The following is a 15981-nucleotide window of genomic DNA, read 5'->3' as shown; positions in this document are numbered from 1 at the left end:
TTCTCCGCATAACCACTCAAAATATTGATATTTATTAAAAACACACAGTGTTCTCGGCTAAGCCAGAGAAAAGCTGTTCAATAGGAGTACATCATCACGTCCATGTTTCTTTCTCATCTCTCTTATTAAAATTCCCCTTGAACACAGCACAAATCAAGAACAAGTCCTAATCGCCTTTAACGACAGTAGACTGCAAGCCTTCTCGACCAACAAGGAAATCACGGAAAGGATCAACACTCGTGTAAACAAGATCCCTTAAAGGCACCTGTTTATAGGGCTGTCTTCAGAACGCAGTATGCTTTAAGGCTAATTCAGATAAAACTTCCTACACCAGACAACTCTCTCAGGCTGACACGGTTTTTAAATGGACGCCTCTCGCATGGTAGACACCTTTTTAAGGTAGATCCCCTGATATATTGTATTTCCAAGTGAGTCCATAGTAGAGTTTATTCACTTCGATGTCTTCATGGATGTAAAATTAGAGAAAATTAGCAGTCTACTTATGTTTTGGTGGCTTAACTAAGAATCATGGTGATCAATAATCAGGCACAGTTGGTAACAGCGTCATGGATAGCCTTGGCCACATATTCCACATTGTGTGTGGTGATACCACAGATGTTGACTCTCCCACTGTTAAGTAGATAGATGTGGTAGGTTTTGGCAAGAAACTCCACTTGTTTGACTGTAGAGAAACAGAAAAGCGACGTTACCAAATCATCACTCAGGTTCAGTTTCTTTTCATTCGGAGTCGGTACTTCAACCTTTCATTCCCAACATGGATAAATACCTCATTTTTCCTTACAATGGAGATACAAGTATGATGCTAGAGGAGAGAATGTTGGAAGAGAGATGACAAGAATACTGGGAATCATTGCTTGGTTGCTGCTTTGTAGTAACACCTCACCGGAACAAACATTTGATGTGGAAAGTAGGGTAGAAAAATATTATTTCTAGTTATGAGAAAGTAATCAGAGGCAAACTAAACAAAACGACTGTTTTCACTTCTTCCTTCAACACATTATATTGATTTCTGTAAAAGCTACTTTGTCCTTGCAATGGCAGCAGAAACGTCTGCAAGCACAGTCAGCCAAGCACGTCAATTTGAGGTTCTGACGATTTTTCCTGAATTAAGGACGGTGCCTACTAATATAGAGGTGTTTTGCGCAGTTTCTTGCTATGCGGGAAAAGCAGATCTTAGAAAGGGCTATTGCAATCCAAAAAGAAAATTGGGGGTAACCACACATTTTTTTAGAGATAATTATAAAAAGTGCTAAAATACAAAGCGATGCATGTCATTTTTTTATCGCATTGTAGCTTTATTATCTCTGAAAAATGCATGGTTAACCCCAATTTTCTTTTTAAATACCAAAAGCACTTGCTAAGGTCTGCTTTCTCCGCATAGTTTTAAACCGCGCAAAAATATCTCTGTATCAGTAGGCACCACCCACAGAAAACCCGAGTATCTCGAGATGCGCAGAACGTATGCGCAGTAACAAAAGTATGCACCGTCCTTAACAAATAGCCTATTTGTGGACTAGAACACCTAAGGTCTTGGAAATTAAGGTCTGTGGGAAGTATGGAAAGAGTCATGAGCCCAAATCTCTTTTAAGCTGTAAATTAAATTCATGCCGGGTTGTTTCGTTACCATACGATACTATACTTTTTTTGGTTATACACAACGAGTTTCAAGGCAATAGCTTGTGTAATTTAAAAGACAACAGGATACATGTACATGGGCGTTTAATTACAATCAGAAGCATATCACCTTGAAGATGGATCAGAGAATTAACTCTACAGTGTATGTTGTAGTGCTAAAGTGAACCCATGAATTTCCCGCGGAGCGTTAGCCCTAGTAACGAAATGGGAGATCGCACTTGGCAAAGAAAAAAATCTCCGCCGGACCACGGCGGGAATCGAGCCCACACCCTCCGGATTTGATCGTCCGTTGCTCTACCAACTGAGCTATGAGACCAGTTGGGAGCAAATGGCGGGTGATTATGGTGGCAATTGCGGAAATGTGAATGTGAAGGGTACAAATGAATGTTGTGCCGCTAGCACTACGGACAAAGATGATGGATCAGAGAATTAACTCTGCAGTGGATGTTAAAGTGCTAAAGTGAACCCAACCTTGGCAAGTTGGTAATTATGCTTCTGTAGCAATGCAAAACAAACTGCATTGTGACTGCATTACTACATGTATGCAACTTACAGTAAGATTCTGAAATGCGTAACAGTTCACTAGAGATGTGCATTAACACTTGTCACAGCATCGTGAATGGCTCGACCAACATGATCAACATTTGTTGGGGTGATACCACAAACGTTTACACGACCACTGTTCAGTAGATACACGTGATGCTTTTCAGTTAAAAGCCTCACTTGGTCAACTGAAAAGAACAGAACACCAAATGACGTGGCTCTCCTCTCAGCTGCAGGTGAACGCATGCAGCCATACATGATTGTAATAGGTCAGTTCCGAGTTGCTGTGAACCTCATTATGAAAGTGAGGCAAAGTGCAAAGATTAATTTTGTTTCCATATGAATGAAAACTAATTTTCGTGATAAAAACTTTGCACTTAACTTCACTTTCATAATGAGGTTCAAAGCAACTTGGAAAATTGTGTATTTATTTCTGTGTGTGAAATCTCTTCTTTAAGAATTAAGTGAACCTATCAGCAGCACACAATAATATTGTATTTCTTGTCTAAGATGGTATTACATGTAAACTAGTCCTTTCAGAATTATTATTTTATTTTCTCATCCAGCTTGCTCAACTCAGGAATCAGCAAAACACCACACAACTTTTTTTTAATTTATTTTGTTGGGGAAATGATAACAAATTGTTCATAAAAAGCTCAGTGAACATTTCAATACACATGGTAAGTCAAGTGCAGCAAGACAACTAAAGTAAAGATAGTGTTTAAAACAATGAAGAAAGTACTCACCATTCAGTCCTGTGAATCCAAACATCCCTTTCTGGTTTACAACGTGTTCCCATGTTCCTGGTGTTCCCAATTCTCTCAGCTTGTCATAAAGGAGTTTGCGGCACTCAAGAATACGTCCAGCCATTGACTTCAAGGTCTCCCGCCTAAAATTATACAATTTAAAAAAAACACTTTATAAACATTACCATGGCACTACACTACCACAACTTGTGGACCAGCATCCAGGTACTCTGAACAAGGTACCTGCCTTTAAAGAGATTGAAAGTCAGTGTAAATAAAACAAATTGCTGGAAGATGTCTGTCTATTCACCCGTCAAACATTTTTGAGAACTCTGAGCTTAGTGCACACATCCAAATGCTTCAAAAAGTCATTATGAGTGCTTTCCAAACATCTCACACAAAAAAATTAATGTCAAATTTAAATCCCAAGAAAATGAAACAGCACCTCTTGTTTGGCTGCACCTGTCCCCAGGTCCATGCCTCTTCATGAGATTAGCAATGGTCACATAAGAACACAATATTGATTCATAAGCTTTTAAATCATTAGTCCTTTAAATGTATATGCATTTTTTTAACCAGTCTCATAATTTTGCACTCCCCACTGTATCATATTCTTGAGGTTTTCTCAAAAAAATGTCAGCTTTGCTTTCTGGTAGAAATAATAAACCTGTAATTATTATTTTCAGACTGCAGTCTTGCTTCTTTATAGTAACGAGCTGTCATCTCAAGCTCCATATGTCTCCTTTTGCAGCTTGATGTGATTTTGAATCATCAGTTAGTGTAGAATTTGAGCTTTTATTGTAACATGGGTTTGCTACAAAGTTAAGCTTGTACAGCATGCTTTTGTATCACCATACAACAATATTTCTCTTGAATAACTTGTTTTGCAACATGCAGTGTACTCTTGACAAAAAAATCATGATTCATGGCTAAAATGAATGCACAGGTGTCATAAATGTACAATGTACATACTTGTCAAGCCATGTCTTCCATGAAGTTGTTCAATTTGTTGAGAACTGAACAGGACTGGTTTAGGATGACCAAGGTTGTTCAATCTTAATCTCTAATTGTGTCCATGTACAATTTTAAGCTCATTTGTGTACTCCCAAGTTTCCAGCTGACCCCAAAAACAAAACAATGTAAACTGTTTCAAATTTCTGCAAAAGATGACAACCCTGTATAATATACCAGAATTTCAGAAAGATTTCTTACTGGAGATGCTGATTCCATGTTGATTTGCCCCACACAATTTATTTTCCTTTACTGGCCCTTTACTTACAATGTATGTTAAGCATGCCATGATTTTGCCTTTCAACAACTTACCATTCCTGGTTTAAAGCTGAATTGTTCAAGATAGTTGCCACAATTCTGGCCCCATGATTGGGTGGATTTGACCACATAGGACGGATGATTGCTTTGAGCTGGCTGCGAATACGCTCAGCCGTGTCATTATCAGTGGTTACCACGCAAAGATTGCCACACCTCTCATCTGCAAACAACGGTAACATTTTCTTTTAGATCATACAGAAAAAAATTGATCAATTGAACACAGTTTTATGCAAATGTAAATGACACAAGAAAACAAAACAAACTGCAAATACAATAAGTTTTCATTTTTTTATAGAAATCAAGCCCATCACCCCATCACTTCAAGCTGTTACTCTTTCTCAAAACAAAGTTTCAAAGACTATTAGTCTGTGCACTGCAGTGTGTTAAACTTACAAGTACTAACAACAAGTGCTGAAATGAGGTAAGTTTCAAAATTGATCACCACTTTAAGGCAGTTGCTACAGCTGTACGTTTGGGTTGCCAAAGCATGACACATATGGGACAATGTACATGTACCAAAGTTGACTACAGAAACAAACACAAAAGTGATCCCACACCAAGAAAAATAATGTGCAATTATTGCACATAATGGATGGATGTGAAGGCAACTCGGAAGCATCCCAACCAAAATCTCTACAGCACTAGAGCCAAATCAAATAAAGGTTCTTTACAATAGACCCTTATCACTCAGTGGCCATGTTGAGTCTCGGGGGGAATAAAAAGCTTTGTTCTTCGCACGAGCATTGTATGGATGGTATTGATAGTATAGCTAATATTGTAAATAGTGCAAGTATAGTGAATATTGTTAGTAGTATTTAGTATCAGTAGTGTTTAGTACTGTAAACATTTAATATATGTCTGTAAGGCAAATAAAAAAAAATAGACCCTTATCACTCAGTGGCCATGTTGAGTCTCGGCGGAATAGAAAGCTTTATTTTCGCATGGCAAGCCTCGGCCAGACATGAATTCAGTGCAAGGCTTGCTGTGCAAAAAGAAAGCTTTTTATGCCCCTAAGACTCAACATGGCTGCCGTGTGATAAAGGTCTTTCAGTCGTATACTATACCTCACTGCACCACATGGCTTAATGGGGCCCAGAGTAAGCTACTGTACATGTATTTATTAGCAGATGTTAGTGACTCACTGTAAAGACCAAAGTTCTTGGCAAAGGACTGTGCTACTAAAACTTCAAATCCTTGACTGACAAAGTACCGCACAGCCCAAGCATCCTCATCAGGATCTCCAGAAACAAAGCCTTGATAAGCAGTGTCCATCAGTGGGAACAGATGTCGCTTCTACAGAACAAAAAGGGGAAACTAATGATTGGACTATCTCTTTGATATTGTAGTGTGAACTAAATTACACTGTACTTATTATTATCCCCAATGATTGTACAGATATGTCTTGTGTACACTGTATACATGTGATTCATGGGGAGAGAGTACATTGTTTGCTATAATTTGGAAAAGGATTCACCCTTATTCCTCACAAAAAATGTAAATAGATAAAACACTTTATTTAAAAATTTACATGTAAATAAGAATAAGAGCAAAGTCAAAATAATGTTGGTAAATATTTTGGGTAAAAAAAAAATGTCTAACATCATTATTAAGACAAATATTTAAACAATGTTCACACAGAGTTGAAGTTGCTGAGATGTAAGTGGCATAAACATTGAAACATCGATTCAGTCTCCCTCTTGTTTTACTGCCCATTATCATAACTGAACAAAACACTACAGCATATTTCAAATCCCAGCTAGGCACAGGGCCGCTTACCAGTTGACTATTTAAATAACATACAGCAGATTTGAACACAGGACTACTGTGAAACAAATCCACCTAATGGTAGAAAGGCATTAAACCTGCAATCTCCTGATTAAAAGTCAACATCTCTTACATGTACACCACTCAGCCATGCTCAGGGTTGAAAATAAGCACCAATTTATCTACTCCTCAAAACTAGTACAAAGGCTGTCGGGTGACTAAAGATCATATATAACTTGCTTGGTTTGGTGAGTATGATCAACATAAACAGTCTCCTTACCTTCTTCCAATCATATACATGTACATGTATTTCTTATGGTATTGTAGGGAGAATTTTTTTTATCATCAAGACTTATAATCTTATAATCCTTTCTTTTATTTTGTGAGTTATGTTTCAAAATGTAGTGATGTTGTACTTGGAGAAATATAATATCAGATGGTGGCCATCATTGATGCTTAAGGGGTCAAAATGAGTCCCTGGCATCTAGTTTGGGCATCCCAATCACCAAGCAAACTTTGAACTTGTGTTACTGTGTGTCCAAATATTAGTACATGTACATGTAAATGTGCAACAAAACAACTAAAATTTCCTTCCTTCCAAAATTCACAACGAACTGTTTCTCACGTGTAACTGACAATATTACAGTAAACCTATAGAAAACATGTCTTCAGACTCTAAACACTTCCGTCTTGTTTTGACAAAGTGGCCCAGTGGTATATTTAAAACAATTTTCTCTCTTGATTTACATGTACCTTCATAAGTTCAGCAAGTTTCTTCCACTGTTCCTGGTTGGGGTCCACTCCAGTCGGATTGTGTGCGCATGCATGAAGCAGGATGATTGAATTTTCTGGAGCGTTCTACGAAAACAAAGAACAAACAAAAAAAAATACAAATAAACACCAAATCATAAGGGGGGAATGATATACACGTACACAAAAACTCCTCTGTAAACAAACGTTGCTTTCAATCTTGATAGGACAGGTTAGTGATGACAAGGCCTGCATGGGCATAAAATAATTTTGTAGATCACAAGCATAGCCTAATCTAATCTATTATTATTATTATTATTATTATTATTATTATTATTATTATTATTATTATTACATGTATTATTAATAATAGGGTTAAATGTAATTTAACTTAGTTAACAACTTGGAGCAAGTTTGCTCCCTAGTGGCGTAGCATAGTCTGGCTTTAGCATTTATTGGCGTACAGTTTGGTGTGCTGGTGGTGCATTAGCGTTCATGCGTTTGTCGTTATTGCATTACTGTTTGGGCCTGGTCCAGGACTGCTGGCAGTAACATGGCCAGCGGTATTCTCATGTGGTTTAGACATGCACCTTTGCACATGCTCAGAATTTTACACTACTCAGCCTTTTGGTGGCATTGTTGGTTTATCATATTTTGTAGGGCTTTTCTTTTCTCTCCCTTCCCTCCGGGTAGTGTTAGTTTGTTAACATTTTGGGTTGTGCTTAGGGTTAGGGTTAGGGTAAGGGTTAGGTCTTATTTACCTATTATTTTTTCCACTGAGATTCTAGTCTCAGTGTGACAGGTGCTAGGGCTAGGGCTGGGTTGTGGGCGGAGCTCCTGGCTGGGTTGCAGGTAGGGCAGACATATGGGGTGTTCTACCTACCTGGAGTTGGGTTGGTGGTACCAGCCCCCTGGCTCTTGGGCATCCAACCTCCATTAATTTGGCTACATAGGCGTAAATTATTATTACTATTTTTCTCATTTATTTATTTTGTTTGAAAACCCTGATGAGCCAGTGCATGCACAGACACCAACAATCTCCCTTACTAGTACAGGTAAATTAGTCTCAAGTTAAAAAAATTCAATACAAATAATATTAAGTCACCTCCAAATCCGTATACATCCCATTAAAATCCAGTGACTTTGTAGCACTGTCAAAGTAACGGTATTCCTTGATGTTCTCTTCTTTGTAACCAGTGGCTAAAAGCATCTTTTTGTGATTCCCTAAACACAAAACAATATATTACATGTAAATCAGTGCAGTAAAACTGATGTTTGTGTTTATGCACAGTTCGATTTTATCCTGGAACTAAATTTTTTTTACTTTCCTTTGTTTTGTTTATTTATTATAGGGTTAAATATAATTTAACTTAGTTAACGACTTAGAGCAAGTTTGCTCCTTGGTGGCATGGCGTGGCGAGGCGTTGGCGTTTATTGGCATATAGTTTGAGCACGGGTGGCACATTAGCGTTTGGGCGTTTGTTGTTACATTACTGTTTGGGCCTGGTTCAGGTGTGCAGGCAGTTGCATGGACAGCGGTATTCTCTTGCAGTTTAGGCGTGTTCCTTTGCACGCGCTCGGAAATTTACTCTACTCAGCGTTTTTCTAGCGTGGCTAGTTTAGTGCATTTTGTTGGGCTTTTCTTTCCCTCCCTTCCATCCCGGTAGTGTTACCTTGTCACTGTTTGGGGTTGGTGTTGGGGGTTGGTTAGGGTTAGGGTTAGTTCGTTGTCTTATATACTTATTATTTTCCCACTGAGCTTCTAGTCTCAGTGTGACGGGTGCTAAGGTTGGGGCTGGGTTGCGGGCGGGGCTTGTGGCTGAGTTGTGGGTAGGGCAGGCTTATGGGGTGTTCTACCTACCTAGGTTTGGGTTGGCGGTACCAGCCCCTGGCTCCTGGGCACCCAACCTCCATTTGCGACATAGGCGTTAATATTTATTTATTTATTTTGTTCTTGTATGATACATTTTATGGTACATTGTATGGTAGTGAAAGAAAGGGAACATTGAACCAAGGATATTAACTGATCCAAAACATTTTCATGTACAATGTATACTATAAGAATAATATAACTACCAATGTAAGAAGTTACAGTTACATGTAATTAAAGCAGGAAGACCTTACCCCAAGTGGGCTTTGACACATAAATAAGTTCAGAACTGTGAAACTTCTTCATGAACTCCATTCCAAGACGAAGACTTCCAGTGCCTGAAATGCCTTGAGCTCCACAAACCTGTTAAAACAACATCGCTGCTTACTATTTCCAAGTTCTGGAAGGATTCCAACTGGCTTCAAAGTTAGCAATCATTAGCAGCATCATTAAAATTTCTGAAACATTGAGATGATCAGAAAACAATAATATTTAAGTAACTGGTTTCCTGAGGGACCAGTCATTAAGTAATTAGTTATTAAGCACAACAGAGGCATTAAATAGATCAAACGTGGAAAACAGAAGACAAACAAAACTTTGAAAAATGCATTGAATGGTATGACAACCTCACTCATGCTCTGTTCATGTGCAAAAGCAGTCAACATTCACAGGTAACACAGGCCATCTGATAGGGTGCGATAAAAAACCTGAATTTGTGCGATATTTTCAGGGTAGATTGTGCCATAAGAAAGGACTATTATGCGGTAAATTCTGCAAATTATGCGATTTTCCCCTCAACTATTTTAAGCTTGTTTTCCAAGGATTCTGAGAAAGTAAAACCACTTTTATGCTGCTCTAGCAACGTTTTTTTCATAAAGGAACAAAAAATAAGCAATTATGAGTGAAATGGGATATAAAATTTTAAATATGCACATACATTACCGTGCAAATGTAAGTTGACAGTCCCTCGAAACTCGAAATTGGTGACTTGATCCTCAAAACTCGAAAGCTTCGAGTATTCAGGCATGAGTCGAGGGCATCGAGTTTCAAGGCAGGGAAACACAGAACTTTTCGCGAGATGAGTCTTTTACATGTGATCCAAGGCGACAGTTCGGTTCTTTTCTTCAGGAACCAACTCTGCGAGGCAGCCAACTGTGTTTGCGTTTTTGTTGGAGCGATGTGCGCACGTGTATGATTGAGATGGAAAGAGTCCGCTCTTTAAGCGTTTTTCTCGGTTCCTTGCCGATTACAACCGAAAGTATTGAGCGTGTTTGATCAAGAAAATGCTGTTTTTGAAGTTTTGATTCGAAAGATTATTGAGCTACAATCAAGCATAATTTTGTGCGCGCGTGTTTCCATTGTCAGCTTGTGAAACAGCGGCTGAAAATGTCGCAATCTTTAAGTTTCGCTTCCTTTACTGTTAAAACTGGGTTTAGTGAACAAGTAATCCAGTCATCTGTCAGAAGAAGACACTGTTACAATCCGAAATCAGTTGATAGAAAATAAAGAAAACGTGACATTGCCTTATGAGATGATATTGATAACATTTATGCAAATTTGTAACACTATGCCGAAGATGTAAACAGTCGCGGCAGCAGTTTCAAAGTCTGCTAACAAGTAAGCAACCGGCCACGCTAAAGTTTCCCCGGTCCGAATTCCACCGAGGTATGAAGGGTCATATGTGATGGATTCATATCAGCAATCCTGAAGGGATAACTCGAAGAGAATAATTGTTTGCGTTGCACCAATAGGCAATTCTTTAAGAATGAAAAAACTAGCACCAGGCCCCGAAACTGCCAAAAACGAGAATGCGCCTTGAATTTCGATTGTTTGTGAAATCGATGGTTTCAGAATGTTTCTTGGGCTTTTTCGAAATTAAATCGTCTTGAAACTAAGTGCAGACGCAGAATTTTTCAGCTAAGGCAATTATTTATGGTTTTTATTTAAGAATTGTGCGATTTTTTTATGAATTGTGCGGTCGGGTGCGATTTGAGGTCAATTGTGCGAAATCGCACCATCGCATAATATCAGATGGCCTAGTAACAGTTCTTTGTTACCCTCTGACATCACAGTTTTCGCAAAGTTGCACGCTTATGGACTTTTGGCAGCAAACAGTTCTGTTGTTAGATGTAAAGTGGCTATGAACTAGCCAATGAATGCGTGACTGTGCTTTGGCAGGAAAACCTTAAGCTGCATAACAATACCACATGTTTCATTGTACCATTCACAAATGAGTACATTGGCATATACATGTATAATTATACAAATAATACATGTACATTCAGAAGTAATACTGCCAAAATTGCAAAGTTTCTTAGGGAGGAGGGGAGGGGAGGGGACACAGTTACTACTGCAAACATGATTATGTAAGGGTTCCGTGGACCAAGGCACGTTTCTCCATGTCCCGATGCAGTGCTAGAGAAACTATTTTATGTACACTGCACACAATGTTCCTCAAAAGAGATTAATTCTTTCCTGATTCTATAGGGTTACAACTAAATAATTATTTAAGTTTGCTGCATCACACTAAATTTGGGATCATTAGACAACAATGCTGATGACTCTACACTGTACAGGCACCACAAGCTCAAGATAAGAGAAATGCGACTCTTGCCTGACAGCATACAGTATTTGGAGGTGTTGTGTTACAAGTTTGAATTTTACAGATTTGTATGGGAATGCAAAGGATGTGTATAAAAATTAATAGCACATATTTTTAACATTGTTTTGCCAATAAAGGCAACTTACCTGTTGCTTCTTGTATTCTTTGTCAATTATCAGGTTTTCAAGCCGATTTGAAGCCATCTTGGTGTTTGTGTCATTTGGATAAATTTCCATTGCTAAGAGGAACTCAAGACCAAACAGTCTTTTCCAGGATGCCCAAGGCATGAAGGGCAAAAAATCTGTTGAAATCACCCCTAGTACCACGATTCATCCATAGAATCAAAGTAGATATCTGCACCTTTCCTATAAATCCTAATCTCGACTCAATCACATCCACATCGCATTTGCTAGAAAGACTTCTTTCGAGTCAGCTCGCTTTTGTAATTTTAAAGATGTCCAGCAATATCGCCATGAACACATTGAATGTTCCAATAGTACGCTGGGTTTTAAAAGTGATCATGTACACGGGTAGTCAGTGGACAGTTAGTCAAAAGGCAAACCAAATTGTTCCCAGGGTCCCATTGTGTCCTGTTTGCCAAGACCATCAAGGGCTAATTGTTTCGATCGACCAATCAAAATCACGACTGTACATGTTCATAAAATTTAAAATGAATTTTACCAATCGCTTGTACCTGCCATTCATTGAAGTCGTTTCAGAAAGTCTTACTGTGTGTTGGCTGGTGATCAAACGAGTTTCAGACAAGTTACCAATGACTTCAACTCTCCACAGAAAGCATGGTAATTTCAAATATTTACTAATTCACTACATGGATTCAATATACTGGGTTCACTGAGAAATACAAGATGATTGGCTGTACAATTGAGTCAATTAGGCCACCCTGGCTACATCACAGATTTTTTCCGCTTCGTTCTTCGGGCATCCTGTAAAAGACTGTTTGACCTTTCATTACACTTGGCAGTGGAAATCCGAACGACACTACAGTGTAACTCTCCAAAATTGCCCTTCGGCTTGAAAACCTGATAAACGAAAAGAACACAAGAAGCAACAGAGTAAGTTGCCTTAATTTGCAAAATAACGTTAATTTGTATTATTAATTAAAAGGGATTTGCTGAAGCAAAGACATGCAAAAATTACAGAGAGATTTAAGGCTCGACGTTTCGGAGTCATCTTGACTCCATTATCAAAAGAAAAAAAAATCAGTTTGTGAACGCGGATATTTAAATAGGCTAGAGCTGAAAATTAACATATTAATAGATGGTTAAACAAATACTTCAGCGCGAATTGAATCAGTTTGCACGTTCAGTTCTGGTTTCAGTTTGCGTATGAATAGCATCTCATGAATGAGGCAATCAAATTTGCTAGTGCATTTCGCAAGAACGTGAAACCGTTCTAACAAAAGAAAGTCGTCTTCAATTTACAAACACTACCATCTTCAACATAATGACCAGATACCACAGCGTTTTTTAGAACGGTTTCACGTTCTTGCGAAATGCACCAGCAAATTTGATTGCCTCATTCATGAGATGCTATTCATACGCAAACTGAAACCAGAACTGAACGTGCAAACTGATTCAATTCGCGCTAAAGTATTTGTTTAACCATCTATTAATATGTTAATTTTCAGCTCTAGCCTATTTAAATATCCACGTTCACAAACTGATTTTTTTCTCTTGATAATGGAGTCAAGATGACTCCGAAACGTCGAGCCTTAAATCTCTCTGTAATTTGTACTATCTTTTTTTTTACAAATCCGTTGCATTCCCATACTAATCTTTATAATTCAAACCTTTGTAACACAACACCTCCAAAGTCAGCCAAGAGTCACATTATTTTCTCTTACAACTGTACCCGGTGATATCAATCAATGAAAATCAATATAATCAATAATAATCAATTGATTGGTATTGGAAATCAATAGAAATCGAAGCCCAAAAGTTGAGTGAGTTTTGATTTTCATTGATTATTATCGATTTGCATTGATTAGTATTGATTATCATTGATTATTCAAATCTCGGTTTGAAGATGGCCAAGCTGCCCCCGATCACTGGTCACTTTGAACGCATTTCCACGTTCTACTCTCTTCTTCGATGCCAAAAAGGTTTCTCCACCATTCACCTCAAATGTACATTCGTGGTGGCCTTTAATTAACGACGCAGAATATGGACAGTTCCGTGAGATCTTGGTTCAACATTTATGTACATATGTTTTATCCAACTCAAGTGTGGTGTAATCGGATTACCACAGGGTGCAAAATTCCGTTATATATGTATATGTGACACCTGATGTGCATACGTCGTTAGATCAATCAAAGGTCAGGTTTTACTAAGATACCATTGCATAACCAATTATTGATTATCTATAAAAATGAATAAAAATCAATAAAATTAAGACGTGTCGGTGAGTGAGTTTCGATTTCTATTGATTGGTTGAACCAATCAATATCAATCAATTAATTATTATTGATTATATTGATTGCAATCAATGATTGATTTTCATTGATTGATATCGCCGGGAACTGTATCTTGAGCTTAGGCCACCCATGATGACACTGGTTTGTCTTTTGCATCTTACAAAAGATCGAGATCTAATCCTTGGCAAATGAAAGCTCGTTAATAAACGTACCCTGTTTTCTACTATGGCGGGGCTGTCAGGTCCAAGAACTAGTCTGCAGGCAGCACCTGTGAATGACTGCAGCCCATCGATCGACAAATACTCGTGGTTTAGAGTCTTGTCCGCGATCTGGTCGGCTAGCTGTTTTTCAACCTTCGCTACAACTGGCAATACCATCGGATTTCCATCGTTGTCACGAAAAGCTAAAATAGCGGGAAAAAAAAGAGCAAACGGGGCATAAAAGATTGAAATAATTGTCCAAGCTTAATTAAATATGAAAATGAGCTCGAGATTGGATTTCTGAACCAATTTTTCTGATACTTTAGCAAAAGTTACCTCCTATTCCCATGTTGACTTTGTTAGGATGTGTATCTTCGTTAAACTTTTGATTGACAGCGAAAACATGATCAGTTGGAACGAGAGGAACATCCTTGAAGATTGAAACGGGTGCCATCTTGAGCAACCGGCCGAAACTCGAAGACCTCGTTTTCTTGCAACCTGGGAACGAGGACGCTCAATTCCGTCGACGACCACGTGGACAACTTTTCGGTAACCTTCCGATTCTTTCCGAAGTCTTTCGACACAACGATGACGTCACGATGTACACAAGAGTCACGGCTCACGCAAGGTTGAAATTGTGTGGTCGAGCTGCAAGATGGACGCGCAAGCACCGTACCTGAGCAGTAGATCTCTCAAGCAACGCTGACTCACACTGCTTTATAAAATCCACCATCATGACCATGACTCAACGCCATAGTTTCATTAAAGTATCAACAACCTCTGCCTTAGTCTCCCCCTAGCAGCGTTGCGTGACGACACTAAAAAAAAACTGCTTGCTGCGAGGGAGACTACCTCTAGCTCTGCCTCCAACCGTCTCTTTTTCTACTCCGGCAAGACACTATCTCGATGGAACAATCTACCCAGTGTCTACCGCACTGTTTTTTAATTAATATTTGGTTCTACTCTGGAAAACTTTAAACAGCTGTATCACCGGTCGACGTCCGCTGATCTCCCAACCAATAATCCCCAAGTATGGGAAAATAAATAAAATTAATTAACTCATTAAATTAAAAGTTACCTCCTATTCCCAAGTCTACTTTGTTGGGATGTGTATCTTCGTTGAATGCTTGAGTTACAGCGAAAGCAGGCCTAAGAGCAATTGTAACGAGAGGAATATCCTTGAAGATTGAAACGTGTGCCATCTTCAACCTTGGACTCCCAGCCTTCGTTTTTTTTTCGAGTTTCGGATAGTCTAGTCTCCCTCGCTCGTCATGCAACGCTCCTCTTTTAGTGCGTGGCGACACTAAAACGGCTGCGAGGGTAGACTGAGTATGAGGTACTGGATTCTCGTCCCCAGAGCCTCCTGTCCCTCTTAGCCGGCGGGGCCTTCACACGAGCGACTAAGAGGACCAGGCGGCTCTGGGGACGAGAATGGGGTGAGGTGGGAAGGGAGGGGAAAGCTTCTACTCCTCCCCCCCCTCCTTCCTCTCCAGTCCCCCCTCCCCTTAGGAAGGGCTGATACTCAGTTTACTGCAAGGGCCAGGAGACTAAGTTTTGGCCGGTATGCACAATTCCGTCGACCAATTTTTCGGTCACCCTCCGGTTCTCTCCGAAGTCTTATCGACACACCCACTATGTCACGATTTCATCTATCGGCATCCGGCATCATGAGATGCACACAAGAACCCCAGGCCAGGCCTCTGAGGCCTAGGGGCCCGTTTCTCGAAAGTCCCGGTAACTTGCTTAAGTGATAAATGTTTCTAAACAGAAGTTAATTTTTGTTAGCTTCGCATACTAAATTTTTAAATCTTATAATTCCATGAAAACATTGGTCAAGAACCATGTCTGTAATCACTCTGTAATCGGCGAAAAAACGTTTAAAATTATACTTGTCGAGTCCGGTAAGTTACCGAGACTTTCGAGAAACGCGGTTGAAATGGTGCAGCGCCGTGCTGCAACGTGCATGGGCGCTGAAGCAAAACCACAACACCAGTCCAGCGTGACGACATGCTGGATCACCTGGGCTGGAGATCCCTCAAGCAACGCCGAGCAGACGTCTTCACACTGCTTTAAAAATTAAAATCCAC

General features: G+C 39.3%; 1 protein-coding gene across 2 annotated transcripts; it reads right to left on the bottom strand.

Annotated features, from left to right (window-relative positions):
* Positions 1 to 11: 11 nt before the first annotated feature.
* Positions 12 to 14488, bottom strand: LOC146483389 (aspartate aminotransferase, cytoplasmic-like). 2 transcript variants are annotated; one of them, XM_085106132.1, is made up of 9 exons: positions 14231 to 14450; positions 13907 to 14097; positions 8913 to 9021; positions 7894 to 8012; positions 6792 to 6896; positions 5417 to 5567; positions 4269 to 4434; positions 2946 to 3088; positions 12 to 682 (listed from the first exon to the last, which is right to left on the bottom strand). In XM_085106132.1, the coding sequence occupies exons 1-9, from the start codon at positions 14346 to 14348 to the stop codon at positions 543 to 545; spliced, it is 1242 nt and encodes a 413-aa protein (XP_084962258.1). In that variant the 5' UTR covers positions 14349 to 14450; the 3' UTR covers positions 12 to 542. The 2 variants fall into 2 exon arrangements, with proteins under 2 accessions (XP_084962258.1, XP_084962257.1); XM_085106131.1 differs by lacking the exon at positions 12 to 682 and adding an exon at positions 2208 to 2387 and having other exon boundaries at positions 14231 to 14488.
* Positions 14489 to 15981: the final 1493 nt, after the last annotated feature.

This window comes from Pavona decussata, unplaced genomic scaffold (genome assembly GCF_977016875.1).
Source record: "Pavona decussata unplaced genomic scaffold, jaPavDecu1.1 SCAFFOLD_39, whole genome shotgun sequence".
In the NCBI taxonomy this organism is placed as follows: Eukaryota; Metazoa; Cnidaria; class Anthozoa; order Scleractinia; family Agariciidae; genus Pavona; species Pavona decussata.
This window is presented reverse-complemented; position numbering and strand designations above follow the sequence as displayed.